General features: G+C 35.5%; 1 protein-coding gene across 1 annotated transcript in view; it reads left to right on the top strand.

The window, feature by feature from the left end:
• LOC132796581 (mucin-19) overlaps window positions 1–25,939 on the top strand; it is a 54,427-nt gene extending 28,488 nt beyond the window's left edge. The window contains exons 2-5 of the mRNA XM_060807799.1: window positions 19,134–19,204; window positions 19,317–19,824; window positions 20,546–22,028; window positions 23,648–25,939. Coding sequence (XP_060663782.1) covers window positions 19,201–19,204; window positions 19,317–19,824; window positions 20,546–21,896 — 1,863 coding nt within the window. The 5' untranslated portion in view covers window positions 19,134–19,200 and the 3' untranslated portion in view covers window positions 21,897–22,028; window positions 23,648–25,939. The remainder of the gene's footprint in view (window positions 1–19,133; window positions 19,205–19,316; window positions 19,825–20,545; window positions 22,029–23,647) is intronic.
• The last annotated feature ends 1,067 nt before the right edge of the window (window positions 25,940–27,006 follow it).

Below are 27,006 nucleotides of genomic sequence, written 5' to 3'. Positions count from 1 at the left end.
TTCAAAAGCAATTTTTTCTGTATGGAATATCTATAAGAAGAGTAAAGTAGTTTAATAAATTGATATTGATTTTGATTTTTTGATAAATGAAATAAGCAATATATACAACTTTTAATCCATAAAGAGTACTATTATATAATAAATATATTTGGATATACTTTTAATATACGGGTAATTCTCTCACGAAAATATCACGAGCGACATTTTTTTTTTGAGTTAGTTGAGCTAAGAATGTTTGTAATTAAAGAAATACTTTTGTATGGGGAAATTTGGCCACTTACTAGAGACTCATAATCTGATATATTTTGCACTCTATGTACATATATATTTAATATAATGAATATAGAATAATACTGCGCTGTTTTGCTTCAATTTTTAAATGGAAAGCGGGTCTTAAAGTAGAGCACACTTGACTGCAGCTTTTGTACTTGGCCATGAAAATATTGATGTATATTTTAATATTGCTGTTGCATATACCCCATTAAAGGTTGCTTGGAATGCATAAAAATCATATGAAGCGACTATTGATATTGATTGAGAACATCTACATATAAACATTTGTATTTGCCAATGGTCAATTTACATAGATATTTTAATATACAAGTATTGAATATGAATTATTGACACTTTGTTATTGTTGTCGTTGTTGTTGTTGCCACTGCTTTTTGACCAACTGCAAATACCCGATATTCATGTGCTTTGTGAAGTGTAAATTCTAAAAAATTCAATTTGTCCACCCGGCAATTGTTGTTGCAGCACCAAACACACACACACACAGACACACACACACAACCCCAACAGAGAACAGTTGTCGCAATGACGATGACGACGACGATGACGATGTTGGGGAAAAAAAGCTGCCCGCTAATCTGATAATGAGTGTGAATTTATGATTATGTACATGTATTTAATGGTCGCTTCTCTCTGTCACCGCCCCGCCCCGCCCTCGGTCGACTCTTTTTTCATTGCTCCTCTTGTCAGAGCTTAACGCATGCAAATTGAGATATGAATGAAAGAGAGGGAGTGTGGAGCAGGAGAGTGGGAGACAGGGAAGATGTGTAGCATTTTGTATGCGTCCAGGGCCAGGTTCGAGGACAACGCGTCGAATACGCAACGCAACGCGACGCGAGGCAAAGCGAGGCAAACGCACCACTCGATGATTCTGTCAATTTGAGTAAATCTTTTTAATGGATCGCAAAAATTAATCGTGTGGAATATTTTTGAAAGCATCTTCTCCAACTACTACAGCTATGCTCCACTCCACTTAAGCTTCAGCGCTCTCTCTAACTACGGCTCTCATGCATGCATGAAAACTGTCCACACACACACATATACAGAGTTGTGTGTGTGTATGTTCGTGAGTTTGTATACAAACTGCCACTTAAGTTATTTGTCAAGCGGAAATCGATTTTAGTTTTCAATTTTTGTTCGTCCCCAACTCCACAGAGAGAGAGAGAGAGAGAGAGAGAGAGAGAGAGAGAGAGAGAGAGAGAGAGAGAGAGAGAGAGAGAGAGAGAGAGAGAGAGAGAGAGAGAGAGAGAGGGAGCACACAACGGGGTAGTTGCTGGGATTTTCATTTTTATTTGATTTTATTGCGTAACATAATAAATAAACTTATGCGAATACGTATATGTGTGTGTATTTGTGTGTGTGTGTGCTCGCCTGCAGAGCAATTTACAATTCATTATTTTGCAATTCACAATATGCGCTCTCAATTTCAATTTTTCGCTCTGCTCCTTTGCTTTCAACTGTCATCATAATGTTTCATTTTGCCATTCAAGTGTTTGCGTTGGGACAAGTGGCTACTCCAGCTCCCCCTCTGCTCCCCTTCCCCCATCAACTTGGTGCAAAATCAAATAGCTTAGGAGTGAAAGCGAAAAGAGAGAGAGAGAGAGAGAGAGAGAGAGACGAATCGTCTCCCTGCCCTTGCCACAAAGGAATAACTTGGCATTGGACTTGTGTCTGTGTGTGTGTCTGTGTGTGTGTTTTTGTTGGGTAAGAATTTTGCCAAGGTAATGAAACACTGATTCGATGTCGTCGACATCGGGGCTGTGAGACAATAGCCCAGACGAAGACGAACGATTGAAGCAAGAGCCAGAGCACACTTCAGCCATCAAATTTCATGAACTTGAAAATGAAAATGTCGCACTAAGACTATTACAAAATATGCTTGTGTGTATATGTGTGTGTAGGTGAATATCTTATCTGATATTAATTAATTTATCTTGCACAGCTATTATCCTTATTATTGCTGGCATTTGAATAGATCACAAAATTCGATACATTATTGAATTAGCATTACAAATTTATAGAAATCCTTTTTTTTCTTGATTTGCACACAAGTGAAGCTCGAAATTCATGAAATTGATGAGAAAACACTTCATTTACATTATTGCATCACAATTGAATCAATTCAGTATTAACCAAAATTAGCTTATTATTAGCTTTACAAATTTACGTAATTCCCTTTTGTTTATAAATGTGAAAATCAAATTAAGGAATATACTCTGGAACGTCTTACTATATTTTTACTACGAAAGTAATTGATATAGAATTTATAGCTGAACAATCAAATTCCGAAACATAAAATTATATTATTAAATTAAAAATTAAAAATCTTTTTAGTGCTAAATCGATTTGCTTGCAAAAAAAAACAATTGCCAATTATTCAATTTGAAAGTTTTATACAATTTAGTTATTATAAATGAAATTAAAGAAACCACTTTAGAGTTAAAGCACATCGCATTGATGGAATTCGCATTTCAAATGTATCAAAAATCTTTGGTTTAAACGATTGATTGATTTATTGATTTATCTCAAGGGATTGCAAGGGAATTGCCCTTGCTTAATTATGTTCACACATTCGATTGAGGATTGTAAACAATCCCCATTTCTTTTCATTTGTGATATGTGAGGCAACTCGAGAAAATATATGCGGGCTCTCAAGTCTAAAGAAAAGTTTGTGCTACGTTTTTTCTGGCAATTTGCGAAGGCCACAGGATAAAATACTCGCATTACGGCAACTGCATTATTAATTTTTTGGTTGCCTAATAATGCAGCCTGAGTAAAATGCAGTACAGTATGGAGAGTTATTAATAAACTAGAGTAAGTACATCAAACATACATACATACATATATCAAATTGCCTTGTCGCAAGTTGTTGGTTGCCTCGACAGGCGAGGGGAAAGTTGGGTCGAAAAGTTGCAAGCGTTGCTCTGCTCTAGTCGAAAATTCCTAATTATAGTGCTCGGGATGATGTTGCCCTTTATAATTAACAAGAATGCATCGAATTGTTGCAATTTTTTTTCCATTTAGGCTTGTGGGCAAAATCTACCCCCGAAAATAGTTGCAGAGTTGCGTCAAGTATACGCAACGTTGTACGGCAGTCTATTTTAAGTTTTGCCATCGATACGGTTTTCTATGTGTGCGTGTGGTGGAAATTTACTACCACAGACTACAAACAATGCTGATTTGAGGGCTCATGTGAAATTTATGCTTAACTTTGGGGCCAACAAATATAACACGGTCGAAGGCTGTTTCGAAGTTTGTTTTAGCTTTTGCTGGGTGTGATGCTTACCATTTTGATAGCTCTGGGGATGCTGCTTAACTTCAATGTGCGTTTCTCTATCTATGCGTGTGTTTATGTGTGTGTGTGGCCCTGGTCTTTCATTTTTCCAAACGGCGAAAGATTAATTTGGAAAATATTTGCGGTATGTGCAAAAAGAAACTTTTTTCGTTCATTCGCTCGCTCGTTCATTCGTTGTTGCTGTCCAAAAGGAGCTGCCGCTACTGCTGCTCCCAAATGATTACTAACTTAGTTTCTGGCTTCTGGGCTGCCATTTCTTATTAATGGCGCGCTGTTGCCGCTGCCGGAATTCTTTCAAAAATTAATAAAAATGATTGCGAGGCAAGCAAATAAAACAGCAGCAGCAGCAAAGCACAGCATCAACCACTGTGGTCGCATCTTAAAACCTTTTCCACATTTTTTTTCGCTCTCGTTGCTTAATTTTTGTTTGACTTTTGCTATAAATCGTCATAAATTCTAACCCAATAGAGAGCACAACTCGAGGTCAAAACTTTCACTACTACAAAATGCGACACACGCGAATCCAAAAGTATAAAATATTTATGTAAAAAAGTTTGCTTTATTTCTGTATTTCAATGGAAGCTAACTTTATATAGTGGACATTAAAAAAGCGTATATTAATTTAGTTACAATTTAATGGTAAAATAATTTATAGCTAAGTTTGTAAACTTGAATTTGTCTCAGAGAATATTTATTGAAGTGCCGCACATTTCGGATTTGACCTTCAACTATTAATAGTTAAGTTCGCATAAATATCAATTATAATCTAATGCGATAATCTTGCAACTATATGGCTTGAAAATAAGTTTTCGCTAACTTCTGTAAAACTTTTGGGCAACAGTATCAGAACTACCTGCTGAATTTGTGCACTAAAACGAAATGATTGAGTCAAGTGTTGACTGTGAAAGACCCGCTCGCAAAAAACCCAACAGCATGTTACTTGCTTACTTAATAGCGTCATCTATCGTTCGTTCAGCCACTGAATACTTATAGAATTCAATATAATAATAAAATATTAATTTTTAAATGTTAACGGATTTAGTTTTTGTTAGCTTGAAAGTTCTTAACAGTAACCAAAGTAGCAGGCGGACATAAATCAATAGCAAGCAGATAAGCAGCAAGTCACTTGCTTAGTTAGTGGCGCCATCTATCATTAGTACCTTAAGCTCTTTGACATTCTCTTTCTTTTTTATACCCGCTACCCATAGGGTAGAAGGGTATTATAACTTTGTGCCGGCAGGAAATGTATGTAACAGGTAGAAGGAGGCATCTCCGACCCTATGAAGTATATATATTCTTGATCAGCGTCAACAGCCGAGACGATATAGCCATGTCCGTACGTCTGTCCGTCCGTCCGTATGAACACCTAGATCTCAGAGACTATAAGAGATAGAGCTATAATTTTTTTCGACAGCATTTGTTATGTTTGCATGCAGATCAAAGTTTCATATTTTTGCCACGCCCACTTCCGCCCCCGCAAATCAAAAAAAATCGAATAACAAGAGTAATTTTAAAGCTAGGGCTACGAATTTTGGTATTACTGTAGTAGTTATGATTCCTGAATTTGGTTGCGATCAGATAAAAATTGTCGAAGTTATTAAAGAAATACTTTTGTATGGGCAAAAACGCCTACTTACTAGGGGTCTGAGTTGCTTTGGCCGACAATCTGGTATATTGTGCCGTATATGGTGCATTTTGAATGCGGTACTGTATCGATATACCAAACATACCATTTGGTATAATTTTTAGCATTTTTTTTTTAGTATTTTTGGTATATTTTGAAAATGATACCGCAATATTTTGCCCTTATTAAAAATGGGTAGCTGGTATCTCACATTCGAGCACACTCGACTGTAACTTTCTTACTTGTTTTTTGTAGTATAGTTTGAGGATGAGCTTCTTTCGATTGTTATTGCGGCGTTCAGCAATGAAGTGATTTGGTTGCCGCATTTCTGCTTGCTACGCACTTATGTTCGCCTGGTATTTCAGCAGCTGACTTGGAACTTTATAGATCAGTTTTATATAAACAAATCTTGAAACAAACCGAATAAACTGTTTAACAAAAAGGTGGAAAGGTCTCAAAAGCTGTCCAGATACATACTGCATGTCAGCAATCGTATGTGGATGGAAACAAGCGTTTGCTACTTTCACCTGATTGTGTGTGTCTATGTGTGTGTGTGTGTGTGTGCGTGTGCTAAAGGGTAAAGAGCTGCGTGTGTGTTTCTGTGTGGGTATTGGGGATTGGGGAGGTTGGCGAATTTCTATTATTATGTATTTGCCTTTTGCGTTTGCTTTTGCTTTTGCTGGCGCTTGAGCTTGAGCGTTGTGCGTTGGCTGCGTTGAGCAAACAAAACAAAATAATGTTGATTTTTTGCAGCTTTCACTCTAAATGTCTAAATGTCAATCATGGAACTAGTAAGTACAGCAAACAAGAAAGCGAGAGTGAGAGAGAACGGAAGAGAGTGAATGGAAGAGCTGGAACGGAAGAAATTCTGCTTGCCAGCTTGGGGGACGTAATAAATTTTTAATTAAATGAAAGCAGTCAGAAATGTGTACTAGAGGTGAGATTCAATGAGCAGCAATAACCAAGGGGGACCGAAAAACCAGCAGCAATAGCAGCAGCAGCAGCAGCAGCAACAACAGCGGCGGTAACAGCAGCAAACACCGCAACCGCAAAAGCCACAACCGGCGGAAGTGTTGCGGCTTCGGGTGCCGCAGCCAAAGGAAGTTAGTTAGTTAGGAATTCGTCTTGGCAATTTGCAGTAGCAGCAAATAGTTGTTGTTGTAGTTGTAGTCGCAATAGTATTATTACCGACTGCTAGTATAATGTACTTACTCGCTATACATGTGTGTGTGTGTGGGCAAATGAACAGATGAATCGCTGAGCAGGTAAACACAGAGAAGCGGGAGCGGGAGCGGGAGCGGGAATTGGAAACAATACTACAAACACGGCAGCATGATGTCTGATTATTAATTATGAATAATGCCTTGTGATGCGTGTGCAATGTGGCGGGTTTGTGGCATGCGGCAAATGGCATGTGGCAAATGCCGCATGCGGCATGCAGCATGTGGTTTCTTGCCACCACACACGCAATTTATCGCGCTCTATCAAAATAGTCATAAATAATGAAACAAATGCAACATTACAATTCATAAATTATTCATTCAACACGCCGTTTACCATTTTCGGAATGCACATTCACATATTTTATGTATTAATTGATTTACTTATTGCATTATTTATGCGCCTGAATACGTTTATAAATAGCACTCAAATGCTATTCATGAGCATCAAGCCTTTTTTTTTGCTTTTTTCGTTTTTTAAATACAGAAATAAAATCAGAACTTGTCGAATATTTTATTAAATAATTGCATGTATTTATAACTACAAATTTCGTTTTAAATTCGAATTTGAATAATGCAGCGTTTAATTAAGCATTCGCTGAATATTTCATGATTTAATGAGCGCCAGACAAATGACAGATATGTTTTTAGCTTCTATAAATAGTCCATCGCTCAAGGCTTTCATTTGTTTCACAATGCAATATTTATCGATTTGAATCTATAATTATATTTTGGGTAAATAAAATGTCAACTAATTAAAACTGCAGTTATCAAGGAAAATAATTTAGAACGTTCTGCACTTTGTACTTATATAATTTGAAAGAAGATTATTGATTAACAGAATTGATTAAAAGTTTGCAAAGTCGATTTAAAACTTGTTTTGCATCGAGAGTAATTTGCACATTTATCGAGTAGGTTAAAGGCAAGTTAAGAGAGCTTTCGAAGCCCACTGCACGTCCTTCAATGTGAAGATGCACTCAGCACTCTTCAGGCGTCTGCAACCAAAGAGAAAACAATCGAGTTTACGCAACTGATTGATACCGTTTTTTTTTCATACAATTCAGAATATTTCCAGCTCATTTGCTTCGTAAATTATTATAGTTTTGAATTTAATTTAGAACATTTTAAAATTCTAAATTATGAAATATATTTAAAATTAATTTGTCTGATTTATCAAAATGAAAATGGAAACAAACGTTTTCGATTATTATAAATTGTAATGGAATATAAATGATATGTAACTTAAAAAAAAACAAACACATTTTTCGTTAGATAAGTTTTTGGCAACCCTTCTTGTGTTTATCTGCGCATACTATTAATAAGTATCGATAAATCGATAAAATCCTTTTTGAAGTTAGAGTCTCTTTTAAATTCTGCGCACGACACAATATGCAACTACTTTACAGACTTTGTATTACGTCAATAAAAAGTCTTTTATAATCAAATTACATCATATTTCATAATATTTCATAATGTAATGAAATCATATATTTCGATTGCCCATAAAGCAGAAGCTGTAATATCACGGAATAATGATTACATATTCGATTTATATAATTATCTTCATTAATAATGATCAATTCGTCCATCTTTCGTTAATTCGGCATCAAAATACTTGTTGAATAAAATATAAAAATTTAATACAAAAAAAATATAATAAATTCAAATTTTAAAGGATTTCAATCAGAGACTCCAAACATTATAAGTTTTATTTAAATTATAGCGGAATAATAATTATACATTCAAATTTAATGATTCTCTCTATTAATGGTGAATAACTTTAAGTATAAGTAATAATCTTTTTTTGATAAGAAAGATACACATTAAAATCAATGATATACATTTTTGTAATTAACAAATAAATTGCAGAAATTTGACACTTATTTTGAACATCAAAAACATATTATTATTATTTTTAATAGTTGGATATAATTAAAATTAGCATTAACTTATTCTTTAAAAAATAGCAAAGGCCTTCAGAATACAGAAAAACCATCGACTTTTGCTTTCTTTAACTTTTTATAGGTAGAAAATAAATATGTTTTAAGCATCCTTATCAAATTCTTGGAATCACACAGAAATTACAATTTTTGCAAATTAATTAGTATTTTCATCCTTGATATGAGTATTAATATAAATACACTTGAAGTTCGATGATGCTGGCTACTCGCTACTTCAATTAAAAATGAATTAATTTTTTTACGTTTGACTTTTACTTACTTAAATAGAATGCCAGTTAATTGAAGCAACTACTTGAATTGCGTCGAACATTGCATTGCATTTCATTGCATTGAACGTTGAACAAATCTATTTTTAGACATCATTAAACTGAAGCTTTGGCAGTAATCACTTTCTGTGGGCAATTGGTATTTATTACCAAATAATGCAAATAATGCCGAAAATTAATTGGTGGATTATGATGGAAGTTTAGCAGGAAAATTGATTTCAAAGCAACGATGCAACGATATCAAAAGCGAGTTCAAATTATGTGAAATTGCAATTGCAATGACGTTGACGTTGACGTTGATGAGGCGAATTTGTTATTAAGCTCTGTTAGATTATGAAAGGTATTAAGTGAATATGCCAAAGTAGTTAATTATATGAGAGAGAGAGAGAGAGAGAGACTGAAATGTTATGCTGCCATCATACGATTTAAGCTTGTTAATTTTGAATATGAATTTTGAAATAGCAATGCAATGAAATAATAATCATGTGGTTGAAGCACTGTGAATTTAATTTAAAGTGAAATATTATAAAATGCATGCAATTAAAATGGAAAAGCCGCTGCGTTATCCCCTTCGTGTTTTGCGCATGCTGCACTCCATACTCATTGAAATAGCAGAGTGCAGGCTTTTAGATGTCTAATAAATGAAATGCCAAATGTCCATTACGTATACGCAGCGTGATGCGTGTGCATATACAGAAGGCTGGACAATGAAGCACGAGTACACAGCACAGCACAGCACAGCACAGATGTAAAGATGCCTAAAAGGCTTTTGCACCTGTACACACACTCGCATACCTCTCATAATCAGCAGAACTCTCAGCTGGTTGCCCGCATTGTTCGGCGTTTAAGCAGCTTACGCAGCTGCAGGTCTCTCTCCTTTTCTTCCTCTGTCTCTGCCTCTGTCTGCCCACGCAATAGGCTGGACAGCAGCAGATGCCTGACTGTTTTTATACCCGATACCCATAGGATAGAAGGGTATTACAGCTTTATGCTTTCATTAATTATATGTAACAGGCAGAAGAAGGCATCTCCGACCCTATAAATTATATATAATATATTCTTGATCGGCGTCAACAGGCGAGACGATATAACCATGCCTGACCGTCTGTCCGTCCGTCTGTCCGTATTTACACCTTCTATAGATCTCAGAGACTTACCACGCTTATAAGTTGCATTGTCTGACAATCTGGTTTATTTAGCACATTGGTATATTTTGAATGTAGTACTTTATAAATATACCAAATACAGATATTGGTATAGTTTTAGTATTTTGTGGTATAATAACTCGGTATATTTCAAAATTGAAACGACTCTGACGGATAATCCGGTATTTTCTGTATCTGTTCTTAAACAATGTACCAAAATTGGTATTATGTTTAGTATTTCAAATTTAGTATATTTTAAAATTAATACTACGCTGGCTGGCGATCTGGTATATTTTACATTATAAATATACCAAATATAGCATTCAGTATATTTGTAGTATTTTTGCGAGATAATAATTTAGGTATATATTAAAATTAATACGACACTGCTTATCTTTTATTGACAATGGATACCGGGTATTTCAAGTGTGCTCGACTGCACCATTCTTACTTGTTTTGTGTGTGTGTGTGTGTGTGTGTCGACGTGTACGCCAGCAGCTGAATTTTTAATTAACAGCCAGATTTAATTAACAAAAAGCAGCAAAAAGTTCCGAACACGCACACACAAACAAATAGAAGAAATGACAAATGAGAGAAAATTGTGAAATTGTGAAATGCGAATGTCAGACAATTGATAGGCAAGTTTTGCCCTCGTTTTCTTTTCATTTGTCAATTCTCGATTCTCGATTTTCGATTCTCGATTTTGCTCGCACAGCATGCAGTCCGTTTTTCTCTCTGTGAAATTAAAAATGTATTTTAGCCATAATCTGCAAAAATTCAATGAACAACATGCGAAATTCTATTCAATTGAATTTTGATTCAATTGAACAGGGCAACCAACAAATACCACAAATTGTATTGAAAATTTCTAGGCAAACGCGAGCTTGAACAGAGACAAAAGAGTCCAGGCAAATTTTCTCCCTTTGCCAATTGACAATGCCAATTTTGTAAGAGACAGAAATATTTGCAGAGAGTGGTCAAAAGGCAAAGGTAGCTAACAGCTGGAGATATTCAGTTTTGTTGATTACAATTTTGCCTTGGCATTGACTCAAGGATTTCGATTTAGTTTGATGGAATTTGCTTATGCAAATGCTATGCACGTATGCAAAAAAAACATTCAATGCAAAAGAAAAAAAAAACAAAACAAAATAAAACATAACAAAAAACATTTTTCATTGTTCACTTCACTTTGTGTAAACTCAAATTTGTAGGTTCAATTAAATTTTCGTTTTAAATTTTAAGTTTGATTTCAACAAATTTTATTTGCATAAGTGAACTGGCATCGAAGTGGCATTTGCACAACTCGCGTTTGCAGCTGAAGTTGAGCTTCTTTGCTGCTTCTACAACACTTTTTTTTCCGCTACCTTATTTCTTCTTGTTCCTTTCGTATACTTTCTGTGGCTGGTGTTGCTGTGGTCTTCGCTGCTGCTGCTGCTGCTGCTGTTTGTGTTGCTTCACTTTTTAGTGCACAGTGGTCGACAGACGCCATTAAATGGCTTAAAAATATAGTTAATAGTTTCGAATTAGAATTTATTTGAAAAGTGTTCAAAGCGCTTTTAATATTCAACGTCCATTTTTGTTTCTATTTGTCACTAATTTGTTTTTTACCAATCTTTCGCAGATGCCTTATTCTACTTGTTACAAACATTTCATATGGGTAGCGGGAATAAAAATAATGATTATATTCTTAATTTCGCAACTTATTATTCGTAATGCATAGTACATTTAGTAAAAAAACGAATATAATTAGATATTATAGAAAATATTGGAAAACTATTTGAGAATGAATGATTACAACGAGATATCTATTCCAAAATGGGCATCTTATAATTTCGAGTAGTGAAAGCTGAGACTCTAGCTACTGTGCTTTGCCAAATGCATTTACGTTTTAATTCTCTCAACATCCAACCAACTTGTAGGTGTGTGTGACTGTATTAGTTTGCTTGTGTGTGTGTGAGAGAGTGTGTGTGTTTGCTGGTTTGCCTTGCTAGTTGTTGTTGCGCCATGTGCTGCAATTCAGTTAAGTTTTGATTGCTATTTTTGCTTCGCTTCCTGCCAGTGGCTGCCTTCCCCCAGTCTCCCTCTCACTCTCTTTCTCTCTCACTCTGTGTCTGTGCCACAATCCCGTTGCCCATGCTGCACGTACGTTGCTGAGGCCTTTGCACAATGTTGCCAACAGCAGCAAATGTGTGACATATCCGTTTCCGCTTGCCGCGTTAATGTATTATGGATGCCGCACACCCACATTAGCACCAGCACACTCCCACACACACACGCGCCACACACACACACACACACACACAGAGAGAAAGAAATACTAGATGGACGGAGACAAAGTGTGTCAACTATTTGCAGCTACTTTTTAGTTTTAAACAGTCGTTGCTTTGTATTTTATGAGAAAACAATGCAGCTGACAAAAAAGCATAAAATGCAAATGTGATGTGGCGACTATAGAGCACACGCACATACACACACACACTAGCACACACATTCATTTATAGATGCCCGCGGCATTTAGACTTTGTGTGTGCGTCGCTGATAAAATTGCTGCTCAACTAAATGAACCACGTCTGCATACAGCATAAAGCAAGCAACAGGCAGCGGGCAACAGAAAGATACAAAATATTATATAAAAAAATAATAATAGAGTCTCTTGTCGTGATTGTTGTTGTTGTTGTTGCTACAGTTGCAGTTGCAGAGATGAAATCAACTGGAATGAGCTTGAAATTGTCTGTACTCGTTTTTTCTCTCTGTTTAACTCGAAATGAGGAACACAATGGTAATAGGAACTTGTTATCTGGTTGCATCCATTTGGCATCCAGGGCCGAGAAATCAGTGACATTGCCATTGTTCTATTGACCATATGTTCTTGTGGCCTTGCTGCAACATTTTTCGACAGTCGATTGTGTGCGGATAAATAACTCAACTCACAATTCACACAAACTGTTGATAAAGACTGTGGGAAACATTAAACGCTTTACTTTTGCTGACATTTCGGTGGATTTCATGAAGTACTTAAAACTTTAAATGGATTAAAAACATTTCAATATAATAGTAATTTAACCTGAGTTGATTTAGCTCATCATCAATGCAATAAAGATGTATATTCGTTATTTCAATATAGTAATAATATAAATTAGTTATGAATTATTTATTTTCAAAATGTTGTTGTTTGTTCATTTAATAAAAATGATCAAGATAATGCTCATAATTGATGTTTTGATAGCTTGAACTCAGTTTAATATTTAGTTTTAAGCAGGTTGGCACTGTTTTTCCTAATGCTGAGCTGAAAGAATACAATGCGCTCCGACCAATGTGTAAAAGTCATGTTGCAGAAGATGCTTTTGCTACACTCTTCACCTCTTCACTCACTCTTCAACCATAATAGTGGTTGCCATCAACAACGTGCTTATAATGCACACAACCAAAAAAAAAAAAAGAGAAAAAAAAAAAAATAGAACCAAGGCTATGTGTGTTCGTGTGTGTCATAGCTGTCAGTTTTGTTACTGTTACTGTTACTGTGTTTGGCAAAAGGATTGTAAGATGAAGGGATGGGATGACTGCATGAATTTACGCGTGTGTGTGTGTGCTGAAATGCAGTATCGCAAAAATACAGGAATACGAGAATATGAGAATACGAACGTTGCCCGTCGCAACCAAAAGCAGCAATAGCTTCAGGCTGTAGATGTCAATGCCAGTGTAGAGAAAGCCACAATTTGGCGGCTTATGCAAGGGACGAGCTTCGCACAGAGAGACGAGCTTTGCACAGTACATAAGCCTCTTCTTTCCGCCCAATCTTAATGCACCTTGCAAGCTGCCAAAATTAGAAAAAACACAAGTGAGTAGCAGCTCAGCAGTCATGTATGAGCTGTGATAGACCCGTTTATATTCACTTACATTGAAGCGAGTAGCATGAATGGAATTTTGAAGTAATAAATTATTGATTCTATTTATTGTTAATAATAAACTAATATTAATAATTATACAATATTTGTACATCATAATAAACATAATTTGATGAAATATATTGATGCTAATAAATAGTAAATATGCAAGTATTTCACTTCGCATTAATCTACCCTTTTTGCGAAATAGGAAAAAGTAAAAGTAGAGCAGTAAACACAATTATGGTGTGCAATGATCATATGGACTGTGTGTGTGTGGAGTAGAAGTCTGAAGGTATCTTTTGAAAGTGCTCGCTTGTGGCTGCGTTGTTGGTTGTAAACCTAACAAACCGAAACTAAGTTGGCGAATTGTTGATCCAATTGTCGGACTTTGCCCAACAGCCACAGAGTGTGTGGTTTACCTAACATAAGAGCCAAATAAAACACATAGAAAAAAGTGAGAGTAGTTAACGACTACTGCATAGCAATGTTTATCAAAAATGCTAAAAAAAAGAAATTAGCCCCAAAAACACTAGAGGCGAATTTAACAACTACAAATGTATTATGTTTAAATCAATGCGTATGCTGAGCTGCATTTTAATTGTCTGACAACGAACAGACAGAGCATTTAATTCTATTACTCAATAAGTGTGTAAAACATTCTGTCTGCACTTTGTTGCTAACAAGACAAACGGAAATTTTTATTTGATTTTAATAATTTTGTGTATTTGAATATTTTCCAAACAAATTTTTTTTAAAGATACGTTTAATAAACCATTTTATAATATGAAAAAAATAACATCAAGATCTTTTCGAGTAAGCTGAATATATGCTTGTTTGTTAGTTTTTTAAATAAGTAGTGTGTCGAATTTGAAAAGCAATCATTACCTGTAAAATTGTAGTTGTTGTTCAAACACTGTCATTATAAATCAATTGCTTTCTTTACTAAAACGATTTGCGGTTTGTATATTTAGTTTCAAAATGCAGAGCAAAGCTGATTTTGCTTTAGTACACAGCATTAATACTGTAGAAATCCTATACTGTTCATATTAAGTATACGCAGCGTGGTACTTTGTAAGATATTAGAAGCGTTAAAGTGTTGTGGTTTATTTTCAAAATGGTCTTCGAACACTTTATTGCTGAGAACTGGGCCGTATGATTAAACAACTCTTAAACTGCTGTTATAATTGTGAATTAATATATTAAGTATACGCAGAATGTTACTTGATAAGGTTGCAGAAATGTTTTGATCATAAATCAATATTCGCTTTGAGTATTTAGTTTAAAAATAGTGTATAGAATATTAAAACTAAACCAATTCTAAGTTGTAAATGAATATTAAGTATACGCAGCATGTTACTCTAGAAAGTATTACAATCGTTGTCAATAAATTGTTCCAAAGATTCCTTATTGCCTAAAATTGCGCAGTATTATTACACAAATCTCAAACCGCTGGTATAATTGTGAAATAATATATTAAGTATACGCAGCATGTTACTTCATAAGGTTGCAGAAAAGTTTTGATAGTAAGACGATTAATTCTTTGGGTGTTTAGTTGCAAAAGAGTGTTTGGAATATTAAAACAAAACCAAGCCAAAGCTAAATCTTTGATGTATATTAAGTATACGCAGCAAGTTACTATATAAAGTGTTAGAACCGTTGTCAATAAATTGATGTCGTGTATTTTCAAAAGACTGTTCAGATTGCTGATTGCTTCAAATTGCATAGTATTATTAAACAAATCTTAAGCTGCTGGTATTTTTCTGAATTAACACATTAAGTATACGCAGTATACTTTGAAAAGTATTAAAATCGTGTGACTATTGCCTATGTAGTTTCAGAAAGGTTAATCAGAAACGGGGCAATATTGCTTAACAAATTTCAAGCTGTTGGCAGAATTAGCAATTAGTTGGCAAAATATTAAGTATACGCCGCATGTTACTTTATAAAGTAGCAAAATAACTAAGATCGTAAAATGATATCCTCTTTGAAGCTTAGTAAACATTAATAATAAGAAAATGTAAGCTGCTGGTAAATGTCTATATTACGTATACGTAGTGTGCTACTGTCTGGCATGGTCCCACATATATACAAATCTGCAAAAACTACAATACTGCAAAACAAAGAAAACACGCATTAGTTTTACAGATGCAAAGTTCCGCTTGTGGCAGAAGCGATGATGCTGTTTCTTCCTTCCCTCCAATCACTCAAAAGCTGTGGTCAAAGTGATTTGTGAACTTTTTGCAAAAGTCCATTAAATAAAGCTTAACCTAAATTGAGCGACTGGACTGGATTCGCATTAGAACCGTACACTATTCTGTACGCATAAGAATAGGAATTGGAATAAGTATGGGGGAAAAAAAAAACGAAAGAATAGAATAAAACGGAAGTAGATAAGACTCTCAACTGGTGGCTGTCGCACAGAGTTGCGTCAATCTGTTGGCGCAGTGTGTCAATCTGTCAATGTGTCAATGTGTCAATCGGTCAATCAGTCAATGCGGCTACGCTGACATCTGGTCACCGAGTCAATCAATCAATCATTCACAATGGCCATCAACGCACATGAAAATCGAGCTGCAAAACTAGACACAGGAAATTGAACCACCAACTGATTGCGGAATTGCACGGTGAAAGGACATTGTGTGTGTTGTTGTGTGGGTGTGTTTGTGAGTGTGTGTGTGTGTGTGTGTGTCCATCATCTACATAATAGGGGACTCAGCAACGAACAAGCTTTGCCCACCTTTTGTATGGCACACACATGATAATAATATGTAATAATAATCACAATAAAAAGCTTGACCCACAATTTTGAGCAAAGCGTTGACCAATTGAGTGGATCCAAACAATGGGGACATGCATGCATTTGGCATGTCCTGCTGGCTGGATGGGACGTCACAGGATGTGTTTGCCAATTTAATCCTTACAAAAGGGTGCAGCAGTCTTCTTTTGTTGTCATCGACGTTATCGTTGTCGTCGTCATCGTTGTCGGTGTGTTAGCGTTCAACCGCAGCTGACAACCGTATTGGCGGCCCAATTAAGCGCCCAAACACACAAAGCGGCAACTTTGCACTTGATTGCCAATTTTCAAGCCAAATGAACTTGCGCTCACTCTCTGACTGCATCTAACTTGGACGACAAAGTGACCAACCAACCGACCAACCAACGGACCAACCATCGGACCAACCAACCAGTTAACCAACCAGCCAACCAACCAACCAATCGACCAACTTGGCCAACAAAAGCCGTTAACTTTCTGCCTGCTAACTTTTAAGTTTTTATCTTGCAAAGTGCAGAGTGAATGTGACCCGGAAATACGCTTCATTAACAAATATCATAATATTCTAACGGCACAGATGCTCATTCGTTTCCATTTTTATTTAGCTATCGCAACGCCTAACACAACCGCTTGAAAACAAGTAAAATAAATAAATAAAATATACATATTTATTTTTTAGTTATTTTATACAATACAATACAATACAAAATATTAATTTACTTTTTTTTTATTTTATTTAGTAAAATTCCCTTTTATTTGAATTTCATTATTATTGCAATGAATAAAATATACATTTTAAAAAATAACATCATTACTCTATCTTAAGCATTTTTCGTTGTTAAATATTTCAAAAAGATAGATAGATAGATTAACAAAACTTTCTTAAACTTTTTTCCAAATGCAAAAATACTTATTATAGCGTCGCGATGACATTTCATGAAAATTGCAAAGTTGTTGATGCGTAACTAAACGAAAATTGAATGCACAAACTCATGTCACATATGTATATGTGAAGCGTGTTAATGGCATAATTAGTGAACATATTTTAATTGACTCAACTTTATTTTAGTTGAACTGATTTTCGTTTTTGTAACATTGTGACACTTAACTCAAATTTTAGAGCAAACATAAAATTAACTTGTTTACCCAAAAAGTATCAAATTCTTAAATTGTTTAATGTGGTACTCAATGTTTCTGAAAATATTGGAAAATACTAATGATAAGCATTAGATTTTGTCTATTTATTAATCGAATAAAAGCTGAGAATGTTGTAATATATGATGAAAAAGAAAAGAGATAAATGTAGTTATTTTCTATTTAAACTTAGTATTAAACACAACAGTTGTTAATTAATTGTCTGTTTATTTATTAATTGTAATATGTGAAGGAAAGAGTACTAATAAATTTGTTTTTTTATACTTAATATTAAAAAATACTGCAGAAAATACTTATTGAAAATATTCAGCTATATTTTGCGCTTACTCATATTTGCTTTATACATTTTACAGCAATGAGTTTATGTTACATACTAAAAGCAAAAGGCGAAACAACAACAGAATGTAGTTTAACATGAAATATGTATAATTATTTAAGCGCTCGTCCTATTTACACCTGCTGCGGTGACGCCCCACAAAGTCTAGTTGCTCCACAGCTTTAGCTTCAGCTTCATTTTCAGCTCCAGCTGCTCGCTAACTTGCTCTGTTACCTCTGCGGCTCTAAACTTGTGTCAAAGGGAAAGTTTTTTTTTTCGCTCTCTTTTTTTTTTTGGAAGGACGGTGATTAGTCTGTGGCGCTGGGCGCGAATTTGCGCAGAAAAGGGAGAGTTTTGTTTTTTTTTTCTGTTGTTGAGGTAAATGTTCATGGAGAGTGCGCGTCGTAAATACAAAACTCTTGCGGTATTTGAGTAATGGCGAAATTTTATTTCAACTTTTGCATAATTTTATGCTCATTATGGACCCATCGTGTATCCATAGAAAAGAAAAGGGACATAATCATCAGCCTTTGAGACGATATGAACAGGAATTTGTGGCTGGAGATATACAATAAATACCATATACAAAAAATTTGAGTGTACTCGACTGTGAAATACCCGCTACCCAATTGCAATAAAAGCGAATAGTCTAAAAATATGCCACATTAATATATCGAAAAAATACTGAAGATATTGTTAGGTTAAGCATATAACAAATAAACAAAAAACAAAATAAACAAAAATACTAAAATATACCGAGTACTATATTTGATATTCAAAATACACTATAGGTTTAAAAATATATCTCATTGTTGTTGGATATTATACTAAAAATATATCGATTTTATATAACGAAAAATATATCAAAACACGCCAAATAGTATATTTGGTATTCAAAATATACTATTGCTTTTTAAATATACCATATTGTCATTGGGTGTTATAATACAAATATACCAATATAATATACAGAAGAAATATATTATAGGCTTCAAAATATACCATATTTTCAGTGGGTTATACCCGCTACACAAAAATAAGAAGGTGAATAGCTAGTGTAGACAGAGGCAAATCCCAAGTCGTTGTCGATGGAGTCGCAAAAGCTTTAATTACTTTGATGCATGATTTTTCTGCCCTACCGAGTCTCATATGTGCTGTTTGATTTGATGAGTGGTTTTTCTTCTTCTACTTTGCTTGCAGCAAGGACACACGCACACGCAGGACGAGCGTATTCCCAGCTGGCCAGCAATTGAGCAATTCGTGTAAAATGGGTAAGTGAGCGAACGAATGTTGACGACAACGATGACAACGACGACGACGACACTAATGAACGTCCATCGGGGATAACAATTTATCTCAAATCGCAACAACTTCATCTTGTAGATGCGCTACGCTTGCGTGGTTCCCCATTTGTTCGCTTCGGCTCAGGCTCTGGCGGCGGTCATGGTCCAGGACAGGCACAAGCACATGGACACGGACATGGCATACAACAACAGGAGCCACTCATTGTGGTCGAGGAATCAAATCTACCCGAAGAACTTGAGCCCGAGAGCTCGGAGACATTCTCAAATCGCGCCAGTCTCGACATTGACTCACCGGTCAATCCATATCTGCTCTCGCCATGGCGCGATCCGCGCGAGGCACGCAAACACTCGTTGCCCTCGCAACAGGTCACCGAAGGCATCACCGCCAGCCAGGTGCGACGACTCTCGGAACGCGGCGGCGAAGGCTCCGGTCCATCTCCCAAAGAGGCCGCCTTCCTGGCCACACTCTCACAGGCGCCGGCTCCGTCTGGCCGACGGCATTCGGTTGTCACCATCTCGAAGGTCCCCACCACGCTCTTTGGACGCTCTCGCCGCGAATCTGTTGCCGCCTATCCGTCAGTCAATGGGTAAGTTGAATTTACAACTAATTGTAAGAGTCTATTCTTCTTTTATTATCCAAATTAGTAAACAAAATATACACAAATATACCGAATAATATATTTGGTTATCATTATTGCTAATAAGGTGATTCTTGACTACAATAATATAGCTAGAGACTCTTTATTAATTATTATTATACAAATTAATAAACAATGACTACTTAAATATATCGAATACTATATTCGGTATTAAAAATATACTATATATTTGAAAATATACTACTGCTAAATGTAGCTAAATAATATAATTGATTCTTTATTATATTGTTTATTTTAATAACGTTTTTAGTGGTGATTTAATATACAATTAGTTTACATTAAAAGTTAACAACATATTTTCCTAGGCTTACAGTTACACCAAGAAATACATACAGTTTAGGGAACATCTAGAGAATTTGATTATCAAATATATAGCCTATTTGATCAGTCTAAGTTAATACCCCTTCTATTGTTGAGCTCCTACAAGCTTTTTGAGTATCTTTCATGCTCAATATTGTCATTTGTAAAATAAAATGCGAAAGTTGTTGATTCAAAATCTTTTTTTTTCATATTCTTCAAATTATATTAATATTTATTTATTCATGGCTATTTAGTATGATACACTTTATTTCACTTTAATTGAGTTGATTAACTCATTTTGGTAAATAAGAGTTCGTTTCAATGCCAAATCCAAATTGGATCTTTGCAGGAGCAGTCGCGTGTTGAATTCACGTCGAGAGAGCAACACAGGACCGCCGTCAACGGATCCGATTGGCAGCATACACAATCTGCAGCTGGACATCATGGACGACATCTACTTGCAGTCGCGCAAGGCGCGTTTGAAGCTCTGGACGTCGAGCAACGAGAAGGTGTGCGAAGTGCAGACCGTGGACGAAGCCGGAACCGGAGCTCCTGGCAGACGTTACACCAATCGCCGTTACTCCGAGTGTCCGCAGCCCGGCAGCGTTGGCGTTGGCATTGGCAGCGGCGGCGGTGGAGGTGGAGGCGTGAGTGCATTTCGTCGCGCCTCCGAGCATCCGCATCCGAATGCGCCAAGCATCTCGCCGCAGCCGCCATCGGCGCGGGCCTCGACACGTCGCAAGAAATCGGGCAGCGGTCTCGGGTTGCTCGGCAGTCGCAGCGATATTGCTGGCATCTTTAGCTCACTCACAGGCAACTCTTCGTCGGCTACGGACACACATCGCCCCGATCCGGATGGCTCGTCCAGTTCATCGGCAGCCACCGGCAACAGTGCGAGCAGCCCGTTCTTGAGCAACACATTCCAGCAGGCGGCACGTGGACGCACCACGAGTGCCACGCCCACACCGAGTGGCAGCGGACAATCGTCGAATCTGCTGCTCGATCCGAATGCCGGACGTTCGACGCGTTCGAATAGCTTTGACGTATCCATTTTGAACAATGCCAAGCAGCTGGTCAGCGAGGCGCAGGACAACAGTTCGGCGGCCATTTCGGGTTGGTTTGGGGGCAAGCGGCAGACGCCGCAGACACCGGTGGCACGGAAGAAGAGTGTGCGCAGCAAGAGCAGCGCCATGGCGCTGTCGAAGGACATGCTCGAGCGGCTGCAGAAGAAGGATCCGCTTGGCGGCGACTCGGGCAAACCGAAGTTGAAGCCGCGCAGCAAGCAGAAGAAGAGCTGGGCGGACACCACCAAGGCGAACATTGTGGATGCCACCATTTTGGGCACAGCCATCGAGGGTTTCCTCCGCAAGAGCTCCAATGCCAGCATGGCCGGTGGCAGCAGCTCCTCCGCATCCGCTGGCGCCTCCACATCGACGGGCCTGCGTTCGGGTGCCGCGGGTGGCAGCGGTGCCAAGGGTGCCATACCCAAGGACTCGGGCGGGGCAAGTGGCAGCTCGGCTGGCGGCAGCTCCGCTGGACGTGCGCGCAGTCGTCAGTCGGCTGCCAGCGCGGCTCAGTCGCAGGCTGGACGCGCTATGCGCTCCACGCTCAACTGGTTTAGTAAGGGCGATGAGGATGACTCGAAGGACACTTGCGATGCTTCGCTGTGCGCCACGCTCAAGGATCTCTTTGTCAAATAGGTGACGGACAAGGCGCGGCCCAAGTAAACGCACAGCGAGGACCGCAGAAAATGAAAACAAACGAAATGAAAAAAAAAAAAAAAAAAACACCACAACTGGCGGAGGCAAAATTGCCAAATCGATGATCAACTGGTGAGTTTGCACTTTAAATTGTTTGCAGTTTATTTTCTGTTAATATTATATATAGCTTATGCCAACTATTCATAACAATCTAATCAAACCTGAATAGACATACATAGTTCAATTGTGAATTGTGTTAGAACAGTTAACAATAAGTTAATAGAACAGTCGAGTCAATCTCTCATTTCTAAGTTAACTCAATATTTATTAAATAAATTGCATATACATACTATACATATATATGTGTATATAAATATAATGTTTATTCGAAAGGTGTCAGATGATTCCATAATGAGTTGAATCAACAATCGAGTCCGTCTCCTAATTTAATTCGTAGTAGGTTATTTAATTACTTACTTATTTTGGTATTTATATTGTTTATGTTAATGGTAAAACTTCGGATGATTCACAGAATTATTTATAATAATTAAGTTGCAGCGACTAACTTCCGTGTAATGCTAATTATATAATTTGTATACCTATTTAAAAAGTTTCCTTTGTTAGTATTTATATTAAAAAAAATTTATAAATTCACTTTACAGTATTCAGACTAATATTTAAGCAAAAAGTCGATCCATTTTTGGTAGCTCTAAGCTCCAGTGATAAAAAGACATTTATTTAATTATATATTTATTTTTTTATATAGTGTATGGAAATCTGTCAGAAGATTCTACAACAATTACACTAAAACCATTTTTATATTTCAAATAAACAATCAAGCTGTTTTTTATGCTCTCTTCCATTTCCGTCAATTTACTAATATTCAATATTTATGTGTTTTAATACCAAATGATTCTACAACATTTATTGAACTCATATTAATAATAAAGTCGAAAATTCAATTGACTTAATCAGTCGAGAACATCATTTTAACGCTTTGATCAATTTATTTCTCATCGCGCATCTGCATATATAATTAATCACTTACTTTTTTTTTTATATATATTTGTACTTATTTTAATACATAATTGAATAGTTCTAGTTTACAAATTAAATACAAATAATATCATAATAAATCATAGTTGAAGTGCTGCTATATTACTTATTCTTACTAAATTTCGTATACGCACTGTTGTATGTAAAAATCTATAATCTAATAAAAATGTGCAGCAAATTGCTAAATCTTATTGCAGCAATAAAACTCATTTTTAAAATAAACTTGAATAATTGATTCAATAGTTGAGAACATTATTTATTTCTCTTTTGCGCATCTTTATTTTTATTTAATCAATTACTTTATTTGATAAATACATAATTGATTAAATATACAAATGTACTAAATAGTTGCCAATTATTAAAGATATAGAGAAAATGAGACCAAATAAACCATAGAATTAAATACATCTGAATTACGCATTATTGGTAAATTACGTATACGTACTGTTGAATGTTTTCTAAGAAGTATAATACAGCAAATATGTTTTGTTTTGACAGAATTCACAAGCTTTAATTAGTTTTCAGTTACTTCTTTGCATCGTTTTTAATTTATTCAGTATATAAACTTCTCGGAAGCGAGAAGCGAAGGAAAATGTTAATCAATTTTTCAAATCGATAAGTGCAATGCACAATTGTTGCTGAAGAACTTGTGTACTGCAGATAGAACTAATTATTTCTGTGGTTTCTCTTTGCAGCATGCTAAGTACTTGTATCTCCACAACTTCCACAATCAACTTCACCAATAGTCGCGGCGGCAGAGCGAAAGGCAAAGCAACAAAAAACTGTGCATAAACAAGATGTAGGATACTAAAAGTGGAAGCTACTGCGGAAAACTTGTAATGAAAGCGATAAATATTGACGATGGCATTCGAGAGAGAAAGAGAAAAAGAAATAGAAAGAGAGAGAGAGGTAGAGAGAGTCGATAACGATAAGAGTTGTCTGTTTTTCATTTTTTTCAGTTCTGCAGTTTTTTTGTTTTGTAGTAAATGCAACGTTGTGGGTGAGTTTTGTAATGTTAAAAAAGGGCAGGGAAAAAGTGGCGAAGCGATGAAAGCAAAGCCGAATGACATATTACCTTCATGCAGTGACCTATTGACACACTAACACATACATATATACATATACAAATATATATATAATAGAGAGACTAATATATATTTACATATAAATATTTGCATTTTTACGCATCATACCAATCAAAGCCAAATACCAAATACCAAAAATAATAATTATACAAAAGTGGGAAATAGCCAAACTATTTTTTTAGAAGAACACGAGTCAAATATAACTATTTCACACAATGTATATAGCAGTTGATATCGGGTTGATTTTTTTTTGTCGTACGCAATCAGAAAGTGAAAAGGGAGAAACAATTTGTGCTTCCGATCCACAAGAATGTATAAAATGATGACGCGTTGATCATATCATTGCAAACAGATACATATGAAATATTGATGAATTGAACATATATAAAAAAAAGTATATATATGTACATAAAGAGAAGGAAAAGTTGATTAACGTTTTTTTGTTTTTTTGTTTCACTCAGAATATTGCAAAGCGTAAAGCAGACAAGCTGAGAGACGGTGTTAAGGTTCCATAATAATGTGTATGTATGTTAAGCCAAAACCAAAACGAAAACCAAATACAAATACAAGAAATAATACATAATCGTCATCTACATAAATGTGTGCCAAGAGCAATCAAACAAGTACTTGAGATAGATACATAACATAGTTGTAATCGTGGCCGGAGGTGTTTTTTGTTGTGCGAGAGAGAAGTTGTGTCGATGCAACGATAATTGTAATTTGCGTGTACTTCACTCTAACTGTAATTCTAACTGTAACTCTAACTCTAACTGTAACTGTAACTGTGTGCAATTTGAGCTTACAACAAGAAGAACAACAACAATTGAAATTACTAAATCTACCTAATGCCTGATAATAAACATAATAATATGATAATACATAATACATAATACATAATACATAATACATACCAATACATACTTGACGGTCTTCGAAATATACAAAATATATAGTACGTTATATATACATATATATATACACTCATATGTATGTTAAAATTTATATGTACTTGTGTATGTTGAATGTATAAAAATGAAAGTAAATTGCACAACAAAAAAAGTTTCTTAATTGTATTACTTATGTGACAGTCAAGTGGCAAGTGCGAAATCAATTTGAGGGAAATTTACAAAATTTCCACTCGGTGAAGAAGAATACAAAATGAGGAGGAAACAAACACACAACAAAATCAGTCAATATTGCAATCAATGAAGTGTATTTTCAATCATAAGTACTTATACGAGTACGTAATACACACACACACACACACACACACACACAAACATACACATACAGATATTGGATTTAGCAATGTCAATTCGCAATTCTTTATCTCGCTCTAAATTCATTTGCTTGATGCTACAATTACACAAAAGATAAAAACGAGAAATACTTGCTTCAAGTCTACCACAACAAATACACACACACACACATACACATACACATACACACGTAACATGTTCTATGTGTGAGTCTTTTAATGTGCCCAATAAACGTATGTAGATTTCCATGTGTGTTTCAAACAAATACTACTTAAAATCAATACGGTAACCCAAGGTTAACTTTCACGTTTAATGCTAAATGTATCAATAAGAATTATATTATAAAAACAACAAACAAACAAACAAATATATACATAATGAATATATATATGAATATGTATATGTGAATGAATGGTATTTCAACTATTTACACGTCAATGCGACCGTTATTGGTCCTACATATAATACATAAATATTTTCTAGTGATTAAATGTTGTTCTAGTTTTATACGTGTCCATTTTTTGCTCGTGTTTGTTGCAACTGTTGTTGTCATTGTTGTTGTCAATGTTGATGTGTTGATGTGTCGTTGTTGTCGTTGTCGTTGTTGTCGTTGTTCTCTTAACAACTTACGCAACTACCAAAAAACAAACATTTTTGTACTCACAATAAATGTGTACAAAAAGTGAAAACCATATACAAAAAGAAAAAAACATAAATCAATACAAAAATATGCGAAATTCTCTTTGTTCTATTTTTGATAGTAGTTTATATTCTACATATTAACAACTAAATAATAATGAATGAAAAGAAACCAAAAAAAAAAACCAAAAACAAAAAGAAAGTAAAGATTTACTTCTTCCCAAGTTGCCCACCTACAACATTTATTTGCATCGCAAACTTGAAGGCAAGGCAACAATGTTTATATACACACAGCAAATGCAAACGATAATGTTCTAATCGGGGTAATGCAAACAATTGAGAATTAAAGTATTATGCCAACAATTGCTTCCTTGCTTCCTTCAACACTTTCTTATTCTGTCCCCTCGACAAAGAAATGCGAATATTTCTTCCGTATTTATGCTGTTTACTGTTGCTAATGCTATTGTCATCTAAATGTGCTTTTGTTTCTATCGAATAAATAGTATTAAGGCTAAGACTACATAAAGCAAGCGGTTACCACCGACATTTAAATACTTTAGTAGCGTTAACTCAAGACTCGTAAGGAAATCCTTGAGATGCAGAAGACACAAAAAAGAAACCTACTTATATTATTATATCCGTATACCCTTCGACGTGTTGTGAGAGAGTACTACAAAATAACATTACAAAATACAAAACATAACTATAACATATACTATACTATCGATTTCTCTAGTGACCATTACTTTACCGTATCAAGCGTATCATTTACATACTATATTGTTCTTCTTCGTGCTCAAGAAATGGCATTCTACATGTGTATGTGTAATTTGTATTTATTGATAATGATGATGGCATGATGGCATTGTAAAAGCAATAATTCGAAGAGGAACTGATGCGAATTCACACGAATCGTAACGAAACGAAATGTATCGAAATTCACTGTAAAATTTCATGTAAAGCGAATTGGAAATCGTTTGAAATGAAATCATTAATTTAAAGCAACAAAGGAGGATGAAAAATAAAACAAAAAGAAAATTGTAAAATGAAATGCATATAAAACTAGAGCCA

The sequence above is a fragment of the Drosophila nasuta genome, chromosome X, assembly GCF_023558535.2.
Source record: "Drosophila nasuta strain 15112-1781.00 chromosome X, ASM2355853v1, whole genome shotgun sequence".
Classification (NCBI taxonomy): Eukaryota; Metazoa; Arthropoda; class Insecta; order Diptera; family Drosophilidae; genus Drosophila; species Drosophila nasuta.
The sequence above is the reverse complement of the archived record's forward strand: the minus strand, read 5'-3'. Positions and strand labels throughout refer to the sequence as shown.